The sequence below is a fragment of the Pongo pygmaeus genome, chromosome 9 (assembly GCF_028885625.2).
Source record: "Pongo pygmaeus isolate AG05252 chromosome 9, NHGRI_mPonPyg2-v2.0_pri, whole genome shotgun sequence".
In the NCBI taxonomy this organism is placed as follows: domain Eukaryota; kingdom Metazoa; phylum Chordata; class Mammalia; order Primates; family Hominidae; genus Pongo; species Pongo pygmaeus.
The window spans coordinates 32809285-32833106 of NC_072382.2; the positions used below are offsets into that span (position 1 = coordinate 32809285).

Here is a 23822-nt window from a genome sequence, read left to right on the forward strand (position 1 = left end):
TGGGTTCTTGGAAAAGTCCTCCATGACTTTCAAGTTCCTCTTCTGTGATCTCCTGGGGGGCAGGGACAAAACGTGTCCACCATGAATCCTTAACACACAATGTGTGGCTGCACACATAGTAGATATTCAATAATAATGTTTGTAATAGCATTTAAATCCTCCAGGCTCTGTTCCAGGTACTTTTATGTATATTAAGTCATTTAATCTGCAGAACAACGCTATGATACAGGTGCTGTAATTATTCCAGTTTTACCAGTAAGGAAACTAAAACTTTTATTTATTGAATGAAATGAATAAATGAATGTTTTACATGGCAGATAAAATAATTGTGTATGTCAAAGAGCCTGACCAAGTACCTAATACCGCACCTCTTCCATACCTTATGTCCACCCCACTTTCCATTTCTCCTAAGAACAGTAGGACAGAACTGTTGAACACCAAATCTCTGCCCCTGGGCCAGGCAGAGCCACATGCCAGCCTCCCAGACAGATGGCACTCACAACTGTCTAGGCATGTACACGACTCCTCTAAAGGAGTGAGGGGCTCTGATCTCAGGATAGAAATTACTCCGAACACCACCACAAACACAAGAACAACAATACAACCAACTCTCCCATGACCATGTTCCTCTGCAGGTGCCTACTATGGTGGCCCAAGGACTGTCAGACTCTGGGCAATGTCTAATAACCCAAGGTTCTTGGCACAAGATTGCCAGTAACTGTGCAGAAACAAATAGCCAGGATTGGGCAGCTGCCCTTTAAAGCATAGGGAATCAAACCAGCTTCAAATGGTGTCTGACACACAGTAGGCATTTAGTAACTATTGAATTGGTTGGTAAGTTTCTATGTACCATTCTACGTACATTAACCCCAAACTCCATAACAGTCCTGGGCATTGAGCATATTATCCCCATTTTACAGATGAGGAAACTGAGACTTCAATGCCCACAGACCTTGCCAAGCGGAAAGTGGTAGAATCAGAATTTCAACCCAGCTTGTCAAACAGCTGAGTTTGTGCTTTTGATATCATGTTATCTGGAATCAAATAACTGAGGGGCTGTTTTCTTTCTTTCTCCACTGAATGCCTTTTTTTGAGCATCAGCACCAAGTCTGGTTCTTTCTTGCCCCTGTCATTCCCTCTCTGATGCCAAAGTTCATCTGTAGGATCCGGTCCCTCTGGTTTTCTCTGCAGAATAGAAGGTGACCTGGGCTCTGCAGAACACCCAGGACTGGAGGCCCTTTCAACTTATTGGCTGAGGAATGAGGATGTTACTTAACTGATGCATCCTCAGGGGCCCTCTCGAAGGCTGTCTTGGGACTGTTGTCCCTCACTTCTTTCTCCTTTGGTGCAGCCTGTGACTCGTACTGGACATCAGTCCACCCTGAATACTGGACTAAGCGCCACGTGTGGGAGTGGCTCCAGTTCTGCTGTGATCAGTACAAGTTGGACACCAATTGCATCTCCTTCTGCCACTTCAACATCAGTGGCCTGCAGCTGTGCAGCATGACGCAGGAGGAGTTCGTCGAGGCAGCTGGCCTCTGCGGCGAGTACCTGTACTTCATCCTCCAGAACATCCGCACACAAGGTCAGTGTTCAGAGGGCCGGGCCTCCAGGGGAGGGACCAGGATTAGGACCAAACAACTTTGAGAAGTCCTTTCCCATCGTGTGACTTGCACAGCAAAATTTTACTAACTGGAGTTCTCGTTAATCCAAACCTTCAATAACTGGAAGCTAGTGTGCCAGAAATGGGGATTTTAGGGAAAAGGGAGCAAGTTACAAAAATGCAAATTGAGTGCATTTAAAAAAAGAAAAAGAAAAACTGACACCACGTTCAGGGACTGCCTAGGCACCAGGCTGATAATAATACAGTATCTTCATAATGATTTGAAACCACACAGGATGGACAAAAAAGAGGTTTGTGCTTCATCTCTCATTAAGCAGAAGAGGAATAAAATTAAATAGACTCCCTTCCCATTTCCATAGGAGTCCAACTAATTATCATTTCATCACATTCCTAATGGTCAAGGATCAAGTGGCCAGAAGGTGGCGCCAATAGCATTATTTAACTCTTCAACAGGCCTTTTGCATGCAGAATGTCGACGAACATTTTTTCAATCCAGAAAGGTTCTTTGAGAACATCGAGCTCTGATGTCTCAAAGTCACACATAGATAAAGGAACTGATATCCTGAGACATTAAGTGACTTCTTCAAGGTCACACAGCAAACAGGGCTGATTCACAGAAAGTCAGTACAAAGCAAGGGCTTGGAGATCCGAAACACCTGTGTTCCAACCCTGGCTCCAATACTCCGAGCTATGGAACCTCTGGCGAGTGGCTTAACCTGTCTGAATCCCCACTGCCTCATCTGTCCAATGGGATAATGACACCTCCATGGGGCTTTTGAGAGGATTCAGGGAAATATTACCTAGAACAGCATATGAAGATGGAAATGCAGTAAATGGCAGCTGTTTCCATCATCATTAATATAACCAAGAGGCATATTATAGGATGTTAAAGGAAACCTATCTCAGCTCAATTTTAAGAAGGACCTTTTTAAAGGTTAGTACCTTCTTTTGAAAAGGTAATTCAGAAGATACAGGAGACAGGACGATCCCCACCACTGGAGATAATCAAGTAGTCTAATAGCCCCCTGCTTGAAGAGGAGGCTATGACAGCAACTCTTGTTTGGACAGAAAAATCACAGAGGACCCTCTGTGATTCTTTGGCCTCCTCTTGATCCTCATCCATCATGAGCGCTTGAGGGCAGAAAAGCTAAGAATGGTGGCCCTTGGGCACTACATGGCTTGGGCCCTGGGAGCCAAAACTCCAGTGACAATGACCTGCCGAGAGCTGGGATCTGTGTCCTGTGCTCAGAGTGGGCACTCCCTGAAAGAGGACAAGTTTGACCAAGTCACAACGGCTCCAGAAGAAGGAGCTTGGGACTTCATTTAGGATCCTCCCAAGGGAACAGGCTTGCACAAAAATCCTAGGGCCACAGAGAGGGTTGTATTTTATTCTGGAAAAAGATGCAGCTTGGCAATGCCAGCTTGGCCAAATGTCAAGTCAACCTCCTTTGTCTCCACGCCCTTGTGCAGCCCCTGTGCTGGCATCTCCCACCACAAGCACCTCTCTTCCCTGGCAATGGTTGCATCAAAAAAAAAAAAAAAAAAGCCTGTTGGCAGGGCACAGTGGCTCAGGCCTGTAATCCCAATACTTTGGGAGGCTGAGGCAGGCAGATCATCTAAGGTCAGGAATTCGAGACAAGACTGGCCAACATGGTGAAACCCTATCTCTACTAAAAATACAAAATTAGCCGGGCATGGTGGTACGTGCCTATAATCCCAGTTACTCAGGGGGCTGAGGCATGAGAATCACTTGAACCCAGGAGGTGGAGGTTGCAGTGAGCCGAGATTGCACCATTGCATTCCAGCCTGGGCAAAAAGAGCAAAATTCCGAAAAAAAAAAAAAAAACAAAAAAACAAAAAAACCTGTCCCTGGTTTTATTACCCCAGGGCTCTGTGCAAAACTAATAGGCTAAACCTAAAAAGCCAGCTGCTTTTTAATAGGTCATACATTACATCTTCTTCTTGTAAGGAATTCCTGCAATCACAATGCCACCTTTAATGGTGGGATTTCAAGCACTCTCTGGGCCAGGAGGGTTCCACGCTGAGCAGTAAAACTATCTACTCCACCAATCTACTCCATTCTGAAATTCCTCTTTTAATGTTTCTCAATTAGACATGTGGATTGTAGATTGTGGAGATATATATATTGCGATCAAAGTTCACACTGTCCCCATTTGCCCAGGAAACATCGTTTCTACCTGTGATCCTGGAGTAATTATTATTACCATAGCACTACCTTTCATTCTCAAAAGTGTCTCCATTTAGATCATAAATTCTACAGTGAACTGGGGGTTATTACCTCATATATGCCTTATACTACCCCATAGGTTTTGACTCTGGCAGAACAGGACACAGAATAAGGCAGTTTTATGGAGGAGAGGAGCTGGAAGGGGGCTGTAAGACCTGGGCACCATCCAGCTCCGTAGGTATTGCAGTAGGATTTAAGGGCCCAGAAACCTGGGGACACTGGTTGCTGGGAAGCAAGGTCAGAGGGTGGCTTCCACAGCCTAGGAGAGGAATGAGCCCCTCTTCAATCTCCCATCCTGTTCTCAGTCGGCCCTTTGGACAGAGTCAACTGAGGCACCTGGCTGACCAAAACCAATGAGAACATGACACCAGGAATAAAAAATCACAACTGTGCCCTGCTCCAGTCTGCTTAGCAAGTAGAAATTAGTCCTCATGTTGGACCAAGCTAGGACATACTTATCCTTCAGCCTAAACTGCTATGTGAAAACACAGTCTCAAACTCCTCATTCAACCCCAACCAACCCCATTCTACAGAGAAGAGAACCAAGGCCCTGACATCATCTTCCACATCCTCATTAAACTCGGCATTCACATAGAGCTTTGCACTTCTTGCAACCTCTTATGCCCGTTCACCCCACTGACCAGCACATAACAGACATTCCTATCCCCAAGGGATTAGAGGCCATGTCGGAGACTATAGACTCTTAGCCAGAGGGGAACTTAGTGGGTATTTTATCACGTGATGTCAATGAGAAAAACCAACAAGCCCAGAGACTGAATGACTGGGCAAGGCTGCACAGGGGTCAGTAGCCCAGCCCAGCTCACAGCCCAGCCCTGGACCCCAGACCAGAGCTTACTCCCCAGTGCCTGCTCAGAAAATCTGCAGAGGCTGCTGGGAAGCCTGGTTCTGGGTGCTCCCTCCAAATGACCTTTAAAAATGAGGAAATTATCACCTCTCGGGGATGGCTTCAGGGTGACACTCTAAGACCAGATGGTCTCCAAGGTTCCCTCTAAAATGTAACCAACCTCAAGAGGGACAGTCACTCCACTTCCCTCCAACACCCCCTCTCCTGGCCTGGCCAGTGGAAACCAGGATTGCATGGTATGGTTTCTGGATTTCTTTTTCTTTCCCAGGTTACTCCTTTTTTAATGACGCTGAAGAAAGCAAGGCCACCATCAAAGACTGTAAGTAACCAAGCGCAAGCCACCCAAGGCTCTGTCAAGGTTGTCATTGGCACATGGGCTTGACCATTCTTTTAGGATCATACTGAAAAGCTGATGAACCAAAACAATCCCAGACCTGGAGAAGACAGTGGGGAAAAGCGTGGTGGAAAGAGTGTGACCGAAAGAGCATGGGCGTGGGTCTGTAGGACCATAGCTTGGATCTATGGATTGCTTATCCTCTGAGACTCTGTTCCCCTATCTGTAAAATAGTGTGACCCTTGTGGGTTGTGGTAAGTTTGAGAAACGATGCACACAAAGAGCCCAGCATGCGCCACCAGTGTAGATGCTCCCAAACCAGTATCCGTTTGTCATACACTAATAATACTATTAGAAGCCTTGTGGTTCATAATGCTTAAGAAGACTCTGAGCTCACTAAGCAGGTAGAGTTTATAATTATAAGACGATGGAGGATCTCAAATAACCTTGTTGATGCTGATGATTAACCTTCCCTGTTTCACTTTGGCAGATGAAGAAGGCTCGGGAAAGGGATCTTTGGTGCTTTCATTTTTTAAAGATGACAATGATGATTACTATTAGTTACTGAGTCCCTGGCCCAGAGGCCAGGAGGAAATGTGGTCCTGGGCAAACCCCATTCCCCCATGGGCTTCAGCTCAGTCATCTGCAGAGAGGGAGCAGAGCACATGGTGATTTCCAAGGCCTCTGAGGGCTGCAAGCTGGAGGGGCAGACACAGAGGGACTGTTCTTATGGGTTATGATTTTTTCCTCCTTAAAGTCCCAAACAATCAACTGAGGACTCACATTACTTGGATCCTAGTTAACAAAAGTTTTTGGAATTTTGTTTTTCATTTTGTTTTTGATGCTTAGCACAGGAATAGCCAGTTCATGGACCACATGCTACGGGCTTAGGCAGGTGCGCCCTGCCCCGCAGACTGCAGCTGCCCTCACACGAGCAGCTCTGCATTCCGCCAGGTTTCATCACTCGGGGCCCCTGGGTGTAGCATCTCACCCACCTGTGAACAAAGCTCACACACTGTTTCCTGGTGCTGGTAGAATCCCTTGTGATCCATCTGCAACAGCCTGGGGGATGTAAATCCCAGCTTTTACCACCCCACCTAACCCAGGCAAAGCCCCTGGAAGAAATGAGCCTATGAAGCCCGGGAGACATTACTGTGGCCAAAGACTTGAGCTACAGGCAGGCATTTGCTTTACTCTCTAAGTAGTAGTGACCTGGACCTGACCAACCCTTTCTCCAGGGGTCAGTGTCTTCACCTACAAATAGGAATCACTTACCAGCCTGCCTTCCACACGACAAAAGGAAGCTAATACAATAGAAAGAGAAGGTGTGTCCAGTAAGTTCTTTCGAAGTAGGTGTAACCTGAATATATAACTAGCCACAGTTAGATTCAATGTGCTGATGATTATGATGATGAGGATAAGGATGAAGATGACAGCTAGCATTTACTGAGTGCTTCCTGTGAACCAGGCCCTGTGCTAATATCTTTATAGACATTGTGTCAGGTAATCCCTCCCCATATGAGACAAGTCCTAGTGCAATAGCCTTTTTATAGGGAGAGAAACCGCAGCTTAGAGGTTAAAGGCAACATGCTTAGAAGGCAACAGATGGCCCAGGTGTGTCTAAATCTGAAGCCCTTCACGCCTTTGCTCCCCTTACCCATTTATTTCTCTCCTGTTTCCTTCATTCTTTGAACAAACATTTATTGGACACTTACTATATGCCAGGCCCAGAGCTAGGCACCGTAGCTGTGGTGATGAGCACTATTTGAGTCTCGCTCTCATTGAGGCAAGGTCTCGCTAGAGATATTAAACAAATAACCCAAATGATAAATACGTAACTGCTCATCACGATGATATTATAAAGGGAAAGATCAGGGTGCTTTGTGTGTAATGGGGAAAGATCACATTTAAACTGGGTCCAGGGACAGCTATTTGGAGGAAGAAATAGTTGAATTAAAGCATGAGCAGAAGTTACCCGGGAAAAGAGAGAAGAAAAGGTTCCAAGCAGCGAATGGCCAGTGCAGAGGCCCTGAGGCAGGAACAATCTTGGTGTCTTAGAGAAAGAACCAAAGAAGGCCAGTGAGTCTAGCATTAGCTTGGCCAATACAGTAGCCACTAGCCACACGGGGCCAGTTTAATTACTTAAGTTATATTAAAATTCAGCTCCTCTGTTGCAGAGCCAAATTTCAAGTGCTCAGTAGCCACAAGTGGCTGCCATCTTGAACCGCTCAGGTTCTACTGAGCGGTTCAATTCTGTGATAGTGGAGGCATAATAACTTGTATAACACTCATGGTATCAGTAGTCTCAGCAGCATTAGCAGAAGGAGGGGTGGGAGCTGAGGCCGAGAGCAGGTAGGGCCAGATCACTCACCACTTTGTGGGCAGCAGAGTTAGGATTTCATTCGGAGCAAGCTGGGAAGCCACTGAAAGGTCATAAGCATGAAAGTGATCAGATCATATTTAAATTTTAAGATCTCTTGGGCTGCTATTGTCTGGGTCAGAAAGCAGTCTAGCCAGGAGGCTCCATCCCAGAGGTGTGAGGATGATGGTGGCCTGGACCCAGTGATGGGGAAGAGGTGGGGAGAAGTTTCTAGAAATAGAAGTGGTGGGGCAAGGGCTCTGGGCTAGCATCTCTGGAGCATGCACTCATGGAGACAAGCCCTCTGCTGATGGTTGGTGCCATGGGCTCTTCCCTGTCTGCTCCATTTGGGAGCCTAGAACTAGACTGAACTCAGGGTTAAGAAGCTAAATCCACCTGAGAGCCAGCCGCTGAGGCTTTGCCATATTCCAGCCTCAATGCCTTGGCCACAACACCATGGCCTTCCCCCGAGACCCCTGAGGACCATCTCTGGCCCTCACCCAACCCTGATGACCATGCTTTCCCCAAACAGAAACCCTAATGGATAGTTCGATGGGCACAAGGGGAGGTATGAAGACAACAGGTTGGTAGTTTATACAATGAGCCCATTCTAGAAAGTCTAGGACACATGGTCACGGTGCCTATGGCTCAGGTGATGTTTCATGGTCTCAGATATTCCCTGACCCAAAAATGAGAGATTGCCTTTCAGTGCTGATGTCCCATCCAAAGACCAAGACCTGGCCAATGAGGACAAAGTGGCATCCTGGGGCTTTCAGCAATGTTCCCATTGGGTCTTCAATGAAAATAAATAGTTCTCCTTACCATTTATTAAGCACTTACTATGTGCTAAGCATAACACTGTGCTAAGTGTTCTGCTTACATTATCTCATTTAATCCTTGTTCTAGCTCATTAGGGAGTGTTATTATCTCCATTTGCATCTGAGGAAACTGGAGGTGTAATAACTTGCAAGTAAGTGCGGGGCTGAGATTCCAACACATTTCCTCAAAGCCTGTGCTTTTACATTGTGCTGTGCACACTCACACATGCACGCACACACACATGCACATATGTACACATGCTTCCAGACCCTTCTGTTCACTCTGCTGCCCACTCAGTTGAGATCCAAGGCCCAGGAACTCCTCAAGGTCTGGGCCCAGCTTGACAATAATTCAAACAACAGGACAATTTTCAACTTAGTGCCCACTGTAGGTGCCCAGACACACAAGCTACAAAACTGTCAGAGCTGGCCAAAGTGAAACAACCCATTACCTCTCTGCTTGGTCTCTTCTCTCCACCTGCCCCACTCCCCACTCACCTCCACTGCAGAAGTGCCAATAGAGGGTATGCTGGGCCCAGGAACCAAGCCTATGGTCCTGGGTTCGCTGCCAGGCATCTCCCTGCTCCTGAGCCTCAGAGCTTCTCTGCACCAGCCTGGCATGGGGTGTGGGCTGCATGGCTGGACTGCTAGTGTCATGGGGATACGATAAACTTGTTTTGGAAACCCTGCAACTCAGGCCCCCACCCCAGCTTCTGGAGTGCTTGCAATCAACAATTGAGGATATATCCTTTGGCCACATTTTAAGTGTCCAGGCTCAAGGCCAACCAAGCCTCTCCAAATCCCACAGACTGCAGAGAGCCTGGGCTATGTCTCCCCTCATTCCCTACCAGCTGCAGGGACATAGTCAAGATGATGAAAGTTGTGAGCCAGGGAAAGCTGCACCCTGAAACACAACTGGCATTTACAGAGAAATACAGTGGGTTCACGGTGGTGCTACAGATCCACCACCCAGTGCTGGTGGAGGTTGATTTAGGAACCTGCCTCAATATTAACATTGCAGTAATGACTTCAGCCCCCTGCCTCTGCCACCACCAGCCAAGTGAGGCCTTGACTAGTCAACCAATGAGTACCTTCAAAGCTATCACTGCAGAACTAGGAACAGACAGAACAGGGTTATCTTGGCAAGACCCACAGAAGAAACCCCCACCAGCCTCATAAACCCCTCTCATGCTGATCTGTACTGTGTTCCTCCTACCAATCCAGATCCCCTTCATCCAAAACACGGGAGAAATCATCAAGATCAAAAGGGCAATGTTTTTCCTCCCACTTCTTGCCATTTTGGCATTTCAGTGAAAGCTTGTTGTCTAGTCACACTTAATAATTCACCTTTGTTTATGACTCCATTTGTTTTCTCTTTTCCTAAAAGATTAAATCAAAACAACAGATCGATCTGGGGATAGTAATAGACACATCTCATAAGGGTGGGGAAGGTTGAGTGAGCATCCGACAATAGCAAATGATCAACAAATCTTAGCTAATAATGGTTCATTAAATGTCTATTGAACACCTGCTGTGAAAGACATGATAAAGTAGTAGTTATGAACATTAGCTTTGGAATGAGAACTCTCTGGTTCCACCACCTGGAAAAAATTGTTAAGCTCTCTGGACTTCCAATTCCTCCTCAATAAAATGAAAATCATAATAGTATCACACAGGGTTGTTATAAGGATGAAATGAGATACTCTACGTGAAGCCCTTAACAAGCACTTAGCATTTAGTAAGTGCTCCATAAATATCAGCTAATAGTGGAGGAGAAAAAGAGATTAATCTTTCCGGTAAGGTGGGCCCAGTGTTGTGATACCAAGGAACACACACAGGTGCTCTCTATGGGGCTCATAAGGGGTCTAACCCAGAGGGTCAGTTCAGAGAAGGCTTCCTGAAGAGGTCTTGTGAGAGGTCCACTGGGTAGAAGTGGAGAGTGGGGAGTCTGTGCAAATGTCCTGAGGCAGGAGAAAGCCACGCCTCAATGGAACCATTTGACCCAAGGGAAGGGAAAACGTTGGGAAGCAGAAAGAGATACGGCTAGAGATCTGGGTGGGGGTCAGTCTGTGAAAGGCCTACCTAATGTGCAGCCTTCATCCTGGAAGAAATGGGGAACCACTGCAGGATGTTTAGCCGGCGAGGTGGCATGACCCAGTGGCACTGAGAGAGGTCACCCTAAGCAACAGTGTGGGGCACAGGGTGTCATTCCGGCCCTTCCTTCATTCAGCAGTGACAGTGTACATACTAGACGATGCAGCAGGGATAGTTGTACAGTATAATGTAGTATAGTATAGTATAGTTCGTATAGTATAGTGTAGCACAGTACAGTATAGTTAGTATACTACAGTACAGTGCAGTATAGTTAGTACAGTATAGTATAGTTAGTACACTCTAGTTCATATAATACAGTATGTACAGTAGAATATAATATATGGTACAGTGTAGTTAGTATAGCATAGTACAGTATAGTATAGTTATTACAGTACAGTATGGTATGATTAGTATAGTATGCTACATTATAATACAATATAGTATAGTTGGTACAATGCAGTATAGTTAGTATAATACAGTACAGTATAATATAGCACAGTACAGCATAGTTAGTAGAGTATACTACAGTATAATACAATACAGTATAGTTGGTACAGTACAGTACAGTTAATATAGTATAGTATAGTATAGTGTGGTACAGTAAATATAGTATACTATAGTGTAATACAATATAGTATAGTTGGTACAGTACAGTACAGTTAATATAGTATAGTATAGTACAGTGTGGTACAGTAAATATAGTATACTATAGTGTAATACAATATAGTATAGTTGGTACAGTACAGTACAGTTAATATAGTATAGTATAGTACAGTGTGGTACAGTAAATATAGTATACTATAGTGTAATACAATATAGTATAGTTGGTACAGTACAGTTAGTATAGTATAGTACACTGTAGTATAGTGTTAGTGCAGTACAGTACAGTAATAGAACATTAGTGTAGTGCAGTACAGAACAGTGCAGTATGATATAGTATAGTATAGTTATGGTATACTACAGTACAGTCAGTATAGTTAGTATGGTATAGTACAGTATAATGTAGTTAGTGTAGTGTAGTATAGTACAGTATAGCATAGTTAATATAGCATGGTACAGTACAGTATAGTTAGTATAGTATGGTACAGTAGAGTATAGTTAGTACAGCATAGTATGTCCAGCACAGGATAGTATAGTATAGTACAGTATGGTGTGGTATAGTCAGTATAGTACAGTATGGCATGGTATAGAACAGTATAGTTAGTATAATGTGGTACAGTACAGTTACTATAGCATAGCCCAGTGGCTGCTCGATGATACTGAGCACCTACTATATGCCCAGCAGTGTGCTAGGTGCTGCAGGGTTATGTCGGGAAACACAAATCCCTGCCCCCTCGTGTGCACAGACAGACAGTGAACTTCATGAATAAATACACAATAGAATATGCTTGAATATTCTACGTAAAATGCGGAGCAGTGGGGAGGATGTGCAGACCCAACTTGAGTGGTCAGAGGAGGCCTCACTGGAAGGTGATTTTGAACCAGGATTGAGAGAGGGCATGCACCACAAGTATCCAAGGGAACAACGTGCTGGACAAGTGGAAGAGCAACTGCGAAGCCCCTGATGTGGAATGTGCCTGCACATTTCCAGAGAGCCTGAAGCCAGGGTGGCTGGGGCAAAGCAAGCAAGGGGCTAAGAAAAGCAGTGGAGACTGAGTGTGAGCTGGAGGGGCAGATCTGGTGCCACCATTTTAAAAACTCATATACTACTCTGGGACAATGCTTGTCCAGGTGTCTCAGGTTGTGACTCACAGCCTGAGTTATCATTTAAATCAGCACAGAGTTAACGTCTTGCTTTCTACCCTTCATAAGCTGTAGTCTCTTTGCTTCTACTTGTGTCTCTTCCAGTCTGTTCTCCACACAGAAGCAAGAGAGATCTTCTTAAATTGAGGATCTTTGCTCTAAACTTTGATATAAAGTCCCAAGTCCTTACCATGGCCTCCTAGGAAGGCCCTGCATGGGTCTCGATAAAAACCGATTTATTTATTCTCATCAGGGTGAGGTGAGATTGAATACAAGTGCTCCTCAAAGGCACATCTTAAAGCATCTTGACATCTGCCACCTAGTAATCACCCCCAAAGTGCCTAATGTGGTGTCTTTTGCTACAAAGGCGTTCAATTAGTATTTGCTCATTTGGGTATGACTTGAGGTCTGAATGTGACCTCTATATCCCTTTCCACTGCTATATTCTATTTCAGATGCTGATTCCAACTGCTTGAAAACAAGTGGCATCAAAAGTCAAGACTGTCACAGTCATAGTAGAACAAGTAAGTGCAGGATGCCGGTTTTCATTTCTAATTTCTTAAAACCATTCCTAAGACAAAGTCATCTACTTTAATAAGCTTTGAAACTAAACATTTGAGTTGGGCCAGTTACTCCCCAAGGAAGGTAGTAAAGAAATCAGTGATTGCTTTTATACGTATTATCAAAGTCAGATTGATTTCTTCTCATAAGAGTGGGTGAGACTGAGCATCTGAAAATAGCAAACGCTAAACAAATCATAGCTAATAATTATCCATTAAATGTCTATTGAACACCTACTATGAAAGACATGATCATAGTTGTGAACATTAGCTTTGGAATGAAAACTCCCTGGGTTCAAGTTCTGGCTCCACCATCTGGAGCCAGATCCAGTCCTGGGTCCACTGTGGCTTCTTCTCAGAGGAGGATAACAAAGAAAACACTGGGAATTGGCAAACCTATTAGCTTCCCCAGCACTAAGAGATCAGCCCAGAGCAGTGTCAAGCTTGTAATTTCACAAATGTGTGTGTAGAAAACAATTGCTATATGCTGGGCATAATTCTAACCGCTTGGTATGTATTAAATCATTATATCCTCTAACCTATCCTAGGAGATAGGTACTCTTATTATCCCATTTTATAGATAAAGTAACCATAAGAGTTTATGGTTATAAAAGTAGGAAGAGGTGAATTCAGGACCCAGACCCAGGCAGTGGGACTCTAGAGCTGGTCTTAACCCCCATATCATAGAATAAGAGAAATACCAGCCTTTCATGAAAAACACAATTGCAGGATCAGTCCACCCAGACAGTTGTGGCTATGGAATCAGTACAACCATGCCGCCTGTCAGAAAGAAGAATGAAAAGATCATTTGACTGTCATTTCATTCATTCCATAAAAGTTAAACTGTAGTTCCATAGAACATCTGTGAGTCACAGTGCTGCCAGTCAATGTAAATTGGGTGTCTCTGAATGTGTGTTTCACAATTGCTTGGATGGGAGACACAGACATGTCACAGCTCAGTAAGTTTCCAGGTAGAGCAATCAGTCATAACAAAGGGAAATATTCCACAAAGCAGCAATTCTCATGAGCTAGTGAGAAATTGTACATCTCTTCTCTTAAAATTAAAAAAAACAAGCCGGGCACGGTGGCTCATGCCTGTAATCCCAGCACTTTGGGAGGCTGAGGCGGGTACATCACCTGAGGTCAGGAGTTCAAGGCCAGCCTGGTGAACATAGAGAAACCCATCTCTACTAAAAATACAAAAAATTAGCCAGGCATGATGGTAGGCGCCTGTAATCCCGGCTACTTGGGAGGCTGAGGCAGGAGAATCGCTTGAACCCGGGAGGCAGAGGTTGCAGTGAGCCGAGATCGCACCATTGCTCTCCAGCCTGGGTGACAGAGCAAGACTCTGTCTCAAAAAAAAAAAAAAAAAAAAAAAAAATTAAAAAAAAATTGTAAATAGCTAATGTTTTCCCCTTTTCAAAAGGCCTCCAAAGTTCTCATCTATGGGAATTTGTACGAGACCTGCTTCTATCTCCTGAAGAAAACTGTGGCATTCTGGAATGGGAAGATAGGGAACAAGGAATTTTTCGGGTGGTTAAATCAGAAGCCCTGGCAAAGATGTGGGGACAAAGGAAGAAAAATGACAGAATGACATATGAAAAGTTGAGCAGAGCCCTGAGGTAAGTTAATAGCATAAAATACCATGAGCCTTCAAGAAGAGTTATATAAAATGGCTGGCTGTAGAAAATTACTCTGTTTTTGCAGGTTTTTTACTTGATAATGGAAAGGTCATGAAACAAAACTTTGGTTCTTAGTTACAGGTAGGATTATGGCTTGTAAATCGACACGCTGTCCTTAGCATTCTTGGCAGTATTCCCCAGGGATCACTCTGAATCCAAGCCATCTCACACACCCACACACACAAAGAAAAACACATTTTGAAATGAGAATGGTGAGGTTCAGTCTTCAAGATGTCTGGGAAAGGTTTAAGTGTAAGTTGATAACAGGGCATGAAAATACCAGGGTAACCAAAGACCAGCCTTGTCACCTGAGAGGAGTGAGGAGACAGTGTTTGTGTTCTGTTGTTTTCCTAGGGTGCAAACTCTCCCAGAATTTCTCTTCTGCTTGCTTTTTCAGATACTACTATAAAACAGGAATTTTGGAGCGGGTCGACCGAAGGTTAGTGTACAAATTTGGAAAAAATGCACATGGGTGGCAGGAAGACAAGCTATGATCTGCTCCAGGCATCAAGCTCATTTTATGGATTTCTGTCTTTTAAAACAATCAGATTGCAATAGACATTGGAAAGGCTTCATTTTCTTCTCTTTTTTTTTTTTAACCTGCAAACATGCTGATAAAATTTCTCCACATCTCAGCTTACATTTGGATTCAGAGTTGTTGTCTATGGGCGGTGAGAGCAGCAACTCTTAAGAAATCCTTTGTTCTCCCTAACGGGATGAGGGGATGATCTTTTGTGGTGTCTTGATCAAACTTTATTTTCCTAGAGTTGTGGAATGACAACAGCCCATGCCATTGATGCTGATCAGAGAAAAACTATTCAGTTATGCCATTAGAGACACATCCAATGCTCCCATCCCAAAGGTTCAAAAGTTTTCAAATAACTGTGGCAGCTCACCAAAGGTGGGGGAAAGCATGATTAGTTTGCAGGTTATGGTAGGAGAGGGTGAGATATAAGACACACATACTTTAGATTTTAAATTATTAAAGTCAAAAATCCATAGAAAAGTATCCTTTTTTTTTTTTTTTTTTTTTTTTGAGACGGGTTCTCGCTATGTTGCCCAGGGCTGGTCTTGAACTCCTATGCTCAAGCGATCCTCCCACCTCAGCCTCCCAAAGTACTGTGATTACAAGTGTGAGCCACGGCACCTGGGCAGAAAAGTATCTTAATTAATGAAAGAGCTAAGCCATCAAGCTGGGACATAATTGGATTTAACATAGGTTCACAGAAAGTTTCTTAACCAGAGCATCTTTTTGACCACTCAGCAAAACTTCCACAGACATCCTTCTGGACTTAAACACTTAACATTAACTACATTATTAATTGTTGCTGAGTTTATTCCCCCTTCTAACTGATGGCTGGCATCTGATATGCAGAGTTAGTCAACAGACACTGGCATCAATTACAAAATCACTGCTGTTTCTATGATTCAAGCTGTCAACACAATAAAATCGAAATTCATTGATTCCATCACTGGTCCAGATGTTAAACATTTATAAAACCGGAAATGTCCTAACAACTCTGTAATAGCAAATTAAATTGTGTGTCTTTTTTGTTTTGTCTTTCTACCTGATGTTTATTCAAGCACTAAAACATGTATTTCCTTGACAAAAACAGTGACAGTGAATTTACACCAATAAATGTTCATGGGTTAAAGTCTGCACTGACATTTTCTCATCAATCACTAGTATGTAAGTTATCAGTGACTGACAGCTAGGTGGACTGCCCCTAGGACTTCTGTTTCACCAGAGCAGGAATCAAGTGGTGAGGCACTGAATCGCTGTACAGGCTGAAGACCTCCGTGCTTAGAGTTGAACTTCAAAATAACCTGTTTTAAAAAATGTGACTTACTGTAAAATAATCTATTTTTGGATTCATGTGTTTTCCAGGTGGATATAGTTTGTAAACAATGTGAATAAAGTATTTAACATGTTCAATTTTCTGTGTATCATTCAATTCAGCATGGTAGCCTCAGCAAAACACTGACAACCTGTAAAACCTTTGGTGATTCTTCCATTTCCTAGCAGTCGTGGTTGGAGATTTATCTTTTATTTTTGGAGATGGGTTCTTGCTTGTTGCCCAAGCTGGCCTCTAACTCCTGGGCTCAAGTGATCCTCCCATCTCAACCTCCCAAGTACCTGGAATACTATGAACCTTTGCTAAATCCACACCACACCTGGCAGGCTGGAGATATTTAAAGAGCCCAAAAAGGTGCAAGAAACATATGGAGTAATCTTACCCTCCACCTTTAATATCATAAGACAGAGGTTCCCATCACAAAATGGAGTTCATTGACACACACAGCCTACAGATGCATTTTTGTTTGGTGCACATAGTATTGTCTGCTTTCTTGAGGTTTTCTTTTATTTCTTACTGTTGCTTCATGGCCTAATTTAGAAATCGAAAGATTCACCTAAAAATCCAGATTTCTAGCTTCTGTTTTAAAATCATATCTGGCAACACTAGTTTCTCAGTCTTTTGTGGTGTTAATTTCCTGGAGCTAAATTGAAGTTGCACCTTTGGACAGAGGATTTGGTCACTTCCTATTGCCTTCTGGACACTCAGGTTGTCAGCTGCCATTCAACTTTGTTCTTGCACTATTGATGGTGGTTGTTAAAACATCCAGAATGCCTTTACATTTTGAATGTGGGACCCATGTCCTGGCCACCTGAAGAGGTAAGTACCATGTTAATGGACCACAGCCAGGATGAAAGGAAAGACTGTCCAGGAGAAGAGAAATTAGCTAACAGGAGGGAAATGGGGAGTTTTCAGGCAAGAGCTTGGCAGTGACAATAAAGCAGAGCCAAGCATCTCAGGGGCATGGCAGGGACTGGGGTGGGACAAACAGGCAGAAGTGGGCAGGACTGCAGAGAAACATACTGTCTAGATGTGGATGCTTTCCCTCCCACTCCCTGGGCACCAAGCAGTTCAGAGAACAAAAACATTCATCCTTCTTGCTAGTCAAGAAATTTTCGTTTCAAAAAAACCATTAACTAGCTCCTCTTTGCTTTCTAGGGCTGCCTGTGACAAATTATCAAAATTGGTGGCTTAAAACAACAGAAATGTCTTCTTTCACCCTTCTGGAGGCAACAAGTCTGAAATCAAGGAAGCCATAGGCTCTAAGAAAGAATCCTTCCAAAAAAAAAAAGAAAGAAAGAAAAGAAAAAAGAAAAAAAAGAAGAAAGAATCCTTCCCTTCTTCTTTCTGCTTCTGGTGACTCCAGGCATTTCGTGGCTTGTGGCTGCAAAACTCCAATCTCTGCCTCAGTCTTCACATATGCTGCTCCTTCTTCTCCCCTTTGTCTCTTAGAAGGACACTTATTATTTGACTTAGGCCCCACCTGAGTAATCAGGATAACTTCCTCTTAATTTTATTTTTCTTGACACAAAGTTTTGCTCTTATCACCCAGGCTGGAGTGCAGTGGTACAATCTTGGCTCACTGTAACCTCTGCCTCCTGGGTTCAAGCGATTCTCCTGCCTCAGCCTCCCAACTACCTGAGACTACAGGCACACACCACCATGCCCGGCTAATTTTTTGTATTTTTTGGTAGAGACAGGGTTTCACCATGTTGGCCAGGCTGATCTCAAACTCCTGACCTCAGGTGATTCGCCTGCCCAGGCCTCCCAAAGCGCTGGGATTACAGGCGTAAGCCACCACACCCAGCCCTCTCTTGATCTGTAACTTACAACATTGCAAAGATCCTTTTTCCAAATGAGTCACACTCACAGTTTCCAGGGATTAGAACATGGATATATCTTTTGGGGGATCACTGTCCAATTCACCACACTCTTTAAGGTAAAGAGTTTTACTTAAACACATAGCTCCATAATACAATTCATTGAAGGACGGAAAATACAAGGGACTGTTTAAAATGCTACACTTGGCCCAGCACCATGGCACACACCTGTAATCCCAGCACTTTGGGAGGGAAAGACAGGCAGATCGCTTGAGCTTAAGAGTTCGAGACTAGCCTGGCCAACATGATGAAACCCCATCTCTACAAAAATTACAAAAATTGGCTGGGCGTGGGGGTGTGCACCTGTAGTCCCAGCTACTAGGGAGGCTGAGGTGGGAGGATGGCTTGAGCCCAAGAGGTTGAGGCTGCAGTAAGCTGTGATGGTGCCACTGCACTCAAGTCTGAGTGACAGAGTGAGATGCTGTCTCAAAAAAATAAATAAAATATTACACTTTGAGCAAAAGATACCAAAGCAAAACAACAAAAAATTAAAGCAATAGATAATGCAAAATTCACTTATCAAATAGTCAAATAAGGGAATAAGTACTTGTTTTGTTAAAAGGATCTGCAATAGAACTTTCCATAGCAAACTTTCCGTATATTAATATGTGATTGTTTACATTTTTCAGAGGTTCAAAATTATACAGAGCTGGCCACGTGCAGTGGTTCACACCTGTCAATCCTAGTACTTCGAAAGGCCAAGGCAGACAGATCACTTGAGGTCAGGAATTCGAGGCCAGCCTGGCCAACATGGCGAAACTCTGTCTCACTAAAAATACAAAAATTAGCTGGACATGGTGGGGTGCATCTGTAATCCCAGCTATTCGGGGGCTGAGACACGAGAATCACTTGAACTCGATTCAAGCGATTACAGAGGTGGAGGTTGCAGTGAGCCCAAGATCATGCCACTGCACTCCAGCCTGGGCAGGAGAGTGAGAATCCACCTAAAAAAAAAGAATTATACAGAACTTTTTAAGTTGACTTCCACTAACCCTTCGCATCTTTAAAAGCACTGATTAAAAAAAAAAAAAAAAATGTTAAGGCCTTCAATTTGGCTTACCAGAGAGTTTAAAGTGGAATTTGGCCCTTTGCCCTTTGGTAATGCCATGAACTAAGAGGCAAAGAAATGGCCCAAGTAGCTTGCTTGTGGCTTTTCTCCCAGAAAAATGAGTGCTAAGAAGTTCTTAAAACACTTCCATGGTACAAATCACAAATCAGAGTGATGCCCTTTATCCAGGAAAGAAAACATTAATGTGGTTGGTCTTGTTTTTATTTTTCGTGATTGAGTCTCACTCTGTTGCCCAGGCTGGTGTGCAGTGGCACAATCTTGGCTCACTGCAACCTCTGCCTCCTGGGTTCAAGCAATTCTCCTGCCTCAATCTCCTGAGTAGGTGGGACTACAGGTGTCTACCACCACACCCAGCTAATTTTTTGTATTTTTAGTAAAGATGGGGTTTCACCATGTTGGTCAGGCTGGTCTCAAACTCCTGACCTCAAATGATCTCCCCTCCTCAGCCTCCCAAAGTGCCGGGCTTACAGGCATGAACCACCATGCCTGGCCGAATTAATGTGTTTTTAAACCAAAATTCTGACATTTATTTGAAACAAACTAGGCGATCCTTCACAGTGCTTCTGAAAGCCCAGACCAAGTCCTCCTTTTAGAAGAGCAAGTCTCATGAGCAGCATGAGGTCAGAGATGATCAGGTCCATGCACATTTGTGTCTTTCCACAGTGTCTGACTTTCATTGAAGTAATCTCAATCACAAAAGCAACTAGCTGCACAGAGTTCCCAAGGAGGGAGTTTGCCTCAGTGCTTCCCATTCGCTCGGTAGTCAGAGCTGCAGGCACACAGGCTCAAGCCACTCCACAAGTCAGTCAATACGGCAGACCATACATAATAGTATACTTAAAATATAAATGTTATAGAGTAAACATTCCACAACAAAGTAACATTGAACATCAAAAGAAGAAGGATAGGAAGAAAGGGTTATTGAATCAGTTCAGGGAGAGCGACTAAGGCAAAAAGAATCTCCTGGTCTGGGCCAGGCAGTCCGAGAGCCTTCAGTGGCAGATGCCAGGTGATTATCATGATTAACAGCAAGATGGTGTTAGTTAAGATGGCTATTTCAAGCTGCGCAAGTCCTGTTCTTTTTATAGCCACAGTCCTCTGGTGAGGACTGATGGTGGAAAAGTTGATGTCCTCATCTGGTTGGATGCAGTCTTTATTTATTGAGCAAACATCTTGTCCCTGTTCGCAAAGTGCCCTATGAGATATAAGATGGAGTCTCTAAGATGGAGTTACTTATGTCAAGGGTGCTTGACATAGCAAAAGAACAGATTTTTAAATATTGGGAGTCTAATATTTACATTTTTAGATAGTGGTGTGGCAGAGTGTAGGTGAAAAACACCTTTTTTTTTTGAGACGGAGTCTTGCTCTGTCACCCAGGCTGGAGTGCAGTGGCGCAATCTCGGCTCACTGCAACCTCCGCCTCCCAGCTTCAAGCAATTTTCCTGCCTCAGCTTCCTGACTGGCTGGGATTACTGGCGCCCACCACCATGCCCAGCTAATTTTTTTTTGTATTTTTATTAGAGATGGGGTTTCACCATAGTGGCCAGGCTGCTCTTGAACTCTTGACCTCGTGATCCACCCACCTCAGCCTTCCAAAGTCCTGGGATTACAGGTAGGAGCCACCGCGCCCAGCCCGAAAAACACCTTTTAAGATGAGAATGCAAGAAATGAAAATGTTATGTCCACACAAAAATATGTACAGAAATGTTCATACCAGCACTATTCATAATAGCCAAAAAGTAGAAACAGCCCAAATGTCCATCAAATGATAAACGGATAAATAAAACATAGTAAATCCATACAATGGAATATTATTTGGCAATTTAAAAAATGAAGCACTCATAGATGTTACAATATGTAAGAATCTTGAAAATATTATGCTAAGTGAAAGAAGCCAGACACAAAAGACCACATACTATATTATTCCATTTAAATGAAACATGCAGAGTAGGCAAATCTTAGATTCATGATGGCCTAGGGCTGGGGGCTAGGTTAAGAAAGAAATGGAGAGTGGCTGCTGATAGGTACAGGTTTCCCTTTGGGGTGATGAAAATGCTCCAAAATTGATTGTGGTGATGGTTGCACAATTCTGTGAATATACAAAAAAAATTTACTCGTACACTTTAAATGGGTGGTTTTTACGGTATGTGAATTATATCTCAATAAAGCTCTTATTTTAAAAAAGAGAGAGAAGAAAAAAGGAAGAAGGAAGAAAAGAAAAAAGAGGAGGATGAGGGCAAGAAGGACAAGAAGAAGAGAGAGGAGGAAGAGGAAGAAAAAGGAGGAGGAGGAGGAGAAAGGGAGGAGGAGGAAAGCTGGGCATGGTGATGTGTGCCTGTAGTCCCATTTACTCAGGAGGCAGAGGCCACCCTAGGCAACATAATGATATGCCATCTCTAAAATAAATAAATAATGAAGAAGGCAGTGTGAATGACCAACTGTGTCAAACACTGCTGAGAGGCCATGTAAGACAAGGACTAAGAATGGACCGTTGGATTTTTGTGTGGTAAAATAAACACAAAACTTACCATTTAGCCATTTTTAGGTGTACAGTTCAGTAGCATTAAATACATTCATATTGTTTTGCAACCATCACCACCAACCATCTCCAGAAGTTCTCACCTTTCCAAATAAAAAGTGCAGTGGCGCAGTCTCGGCTCACTGCAACCTCCGCCTCCTGGGTTCAAGTGATTCTCCCCTCAGCCTCACGAGTAGCTGGGATTACAGGCACATGCCACCACACCCAGCTAATTTTTGTATTTTTAGTAGAAATGAGGTTTCACCACGTTGGCCAGGCTGATCTCAAACTCCTGACCTCAGGTGATCCACCCGCCTTTGTCTCCCAAAGTGCTGGGTTTACAGGCGTAAGCCACTGCACCCAGCCCGATAAATCTATTTTCTATGTCTACAAATATAACAGTCTCAAAGCATACTCAAATACAGGGGGAATTCAGGCAGGAGGGTTTGACAGAGGAGTAAAGAAATTTGAGCTAAAAGACCAAGAATGAGTTTGTATCTGTCTGCTAGTGGTCTCATGGTTTCCTGAAGCCCATAACTCAGTAACTCCTGAAAGTATAAACTGGTTTGGTTTTTTGTTTTGTTTTTAGTTGTTATTGTTGTTGTCGTTTTGAGACAAGGTCTCACTCTGTTGCCCAGCTGGAGTGCAGTGGTGCAATCACGGCTCACTGCAGCCTCAACCTCCTGGGCTCAAGAGATCCTCCCGCCTCAAAAGATCCTCCCACCTCAGCCTCCCTAGTAACTGGGACTACAGGCATGCGTTACTATACTCGGCTAATTTTTGTATTTTTTGTGCAGACAGGGCTTTGCCATGTTGCCCGGGCTGGTCTCAAACTCCTGAGTTCAAGTGATCCTCCTGCCTTGGCTTCCCAAAGTGCTGGAATTACAGGCATATGAGCCACCACACCCAGCACAAACTGGTTTTGAATATGAACAGAATAAAGATTTTCAAGGAAAACAAATTTTCATTTAGTATTCAGAACTCATCTTTAAAGTCTTCCACGTGATTTTCAACCATGATAGGCAAATATGGGTTTTAAAAAGAAGGAAGAGGAAAGTGACTAGTGGTTCTGAGCCCTTATTTTAAAAAGTCAATCATAGGTAAGTGAGCAAATGGACAAGAGATTAAAGTAATTTTCACAGTTAGGGCATTTGCTATTTTATCAGTGTCTCAGAAGGCTGTCCAAAGGCTATAGATTTAAACAAATAACATGGAGTCCTCGAGATACTGGCATTTCCATTTTTAAGGGTAAACATCTGAAAATGATGATGTTCAAATTAAGAGTCTGGTGGCAGTTTACAGTTACACATGGAGTCGAAAGAAATAAAACACCAACTCTTTTCTTATGTACAGATTATTTATTGTAAAAATGTAAGCAATTACAAATTGATCTGTTGTGAAATCAGTGCTGAATTAACATTAATGTAATTCCAAGTGAAAAAAATGAATTTGATCAATTATTATCAGGAATAAACATTAAGCCATGATGGTGCTCAAGTTATTTTCTGACGACACTGGTGTATTAAATGTGCTTTTCCTATGAGAACCTTAGAAAAATAAAAATTTCTGAGTGGATCTTTATCTTTTCTTTTTATATATTTATAGCCATATTTTAATATAATAGGCCATGAGATGATATGTAAACATACATAATTTCAACAAATTTTATCAAATAAAATCATATTTCTAGCTAGAAACTTTCCTTCTAATTATTTTAAATGAATAATCCAATCATCTGTCAAAACAAATTTTTTTTTTTAAATGACTGTTAAATCCTAACCTTCATTTTCCCCTGGGGAAATAGCATTAAAATTGTTACACAATCTGCTATAGAAAGCGGGATTCTCTATTTTGAAGCCACTAGCTTGCATTTGCACATCTAGCACAGGAGAATCTTCATCCAGTGATGAGCGGGTTACACGGATGAACGCTAAGCTTCGCTGCACAGGCGCAGGGCCCCGGCCTCACAGATTTGCCTTCTCCCTTGCAGCCAGGTGAGATCCGGACTGCACAAAGGTGTGAATCGCATTCTGTTTTAAAAGAACAAGATGGGCAGGTTAATCACCTCATAGGCAGCAACATGATATTTACTTAGTTTTAATATGTATGCAAATGAAAATAATAATTCAGAATTCATTCACTTTAACTGTCTTAAATTGCCCAGGGCTAAAA

The 23822-nt window shown here is 43.2% G+C and overlaps 2 protein-coding genes across 4 annotated transcripts in view; one reads left to right on the plus strand and one right to left on the minus strand.

Moving 5' to 3' along the window:
• ELF5 (E74 like ETS transcription factor 5) overlaps positions 1 to 16263 on the plus strand; it is a 35037-nt gene extending 18774 nt beyond the window's left edge. For 2 of the 3 annotated variants that reach the window (XM_054439068.2, XM_054439067.2), the window contains exons 3-7: positions 1352 to 1585; positions 5006 to 5056; positions 12541 to 12609; positions 14072 to 14267; positions 14725 to 16263. In XM_054439068.2, coding sequence (XP_054295043.1) covers positions 1352 to 1585; positions 5006 to 5056; positions 12541 to 12609; positions 14072 to 14267; positions 14725 to 14821 — 647 coding nt within the window. In that variant the 3' untranslated portion in view covers positions 14822 to 16263. The remainder of the gene's footprint in view (positions 1 to 1351; positions 1586 to 5005; positions 5057 to 12540; positions 12610 to 14071; positions 14268 to 14724) is intronic. The other variant, XM_054439069.2, reaches the window with a different exon arrangement.
• A 6725-nt stretch (positions 16264 to 22988) lies between these two features.
• CAT (catalase) overlaps positions 22989 to 23822 on the minus strand; it is a 33940-nt gene continuing 33106 nt past the window's right edge. The window contains exon 13 of the mRNA XM_054440009.2: positions 22989 to 23680. Coding sequence (XP_054295984.2) covers positions 23615 to 23680 — 66 coding nt within the window. The 3' untranslated portion in view covers positions 22989 to 23614. The remainder of the gene's footprint in view (positions 23681 to 23822) is intronic.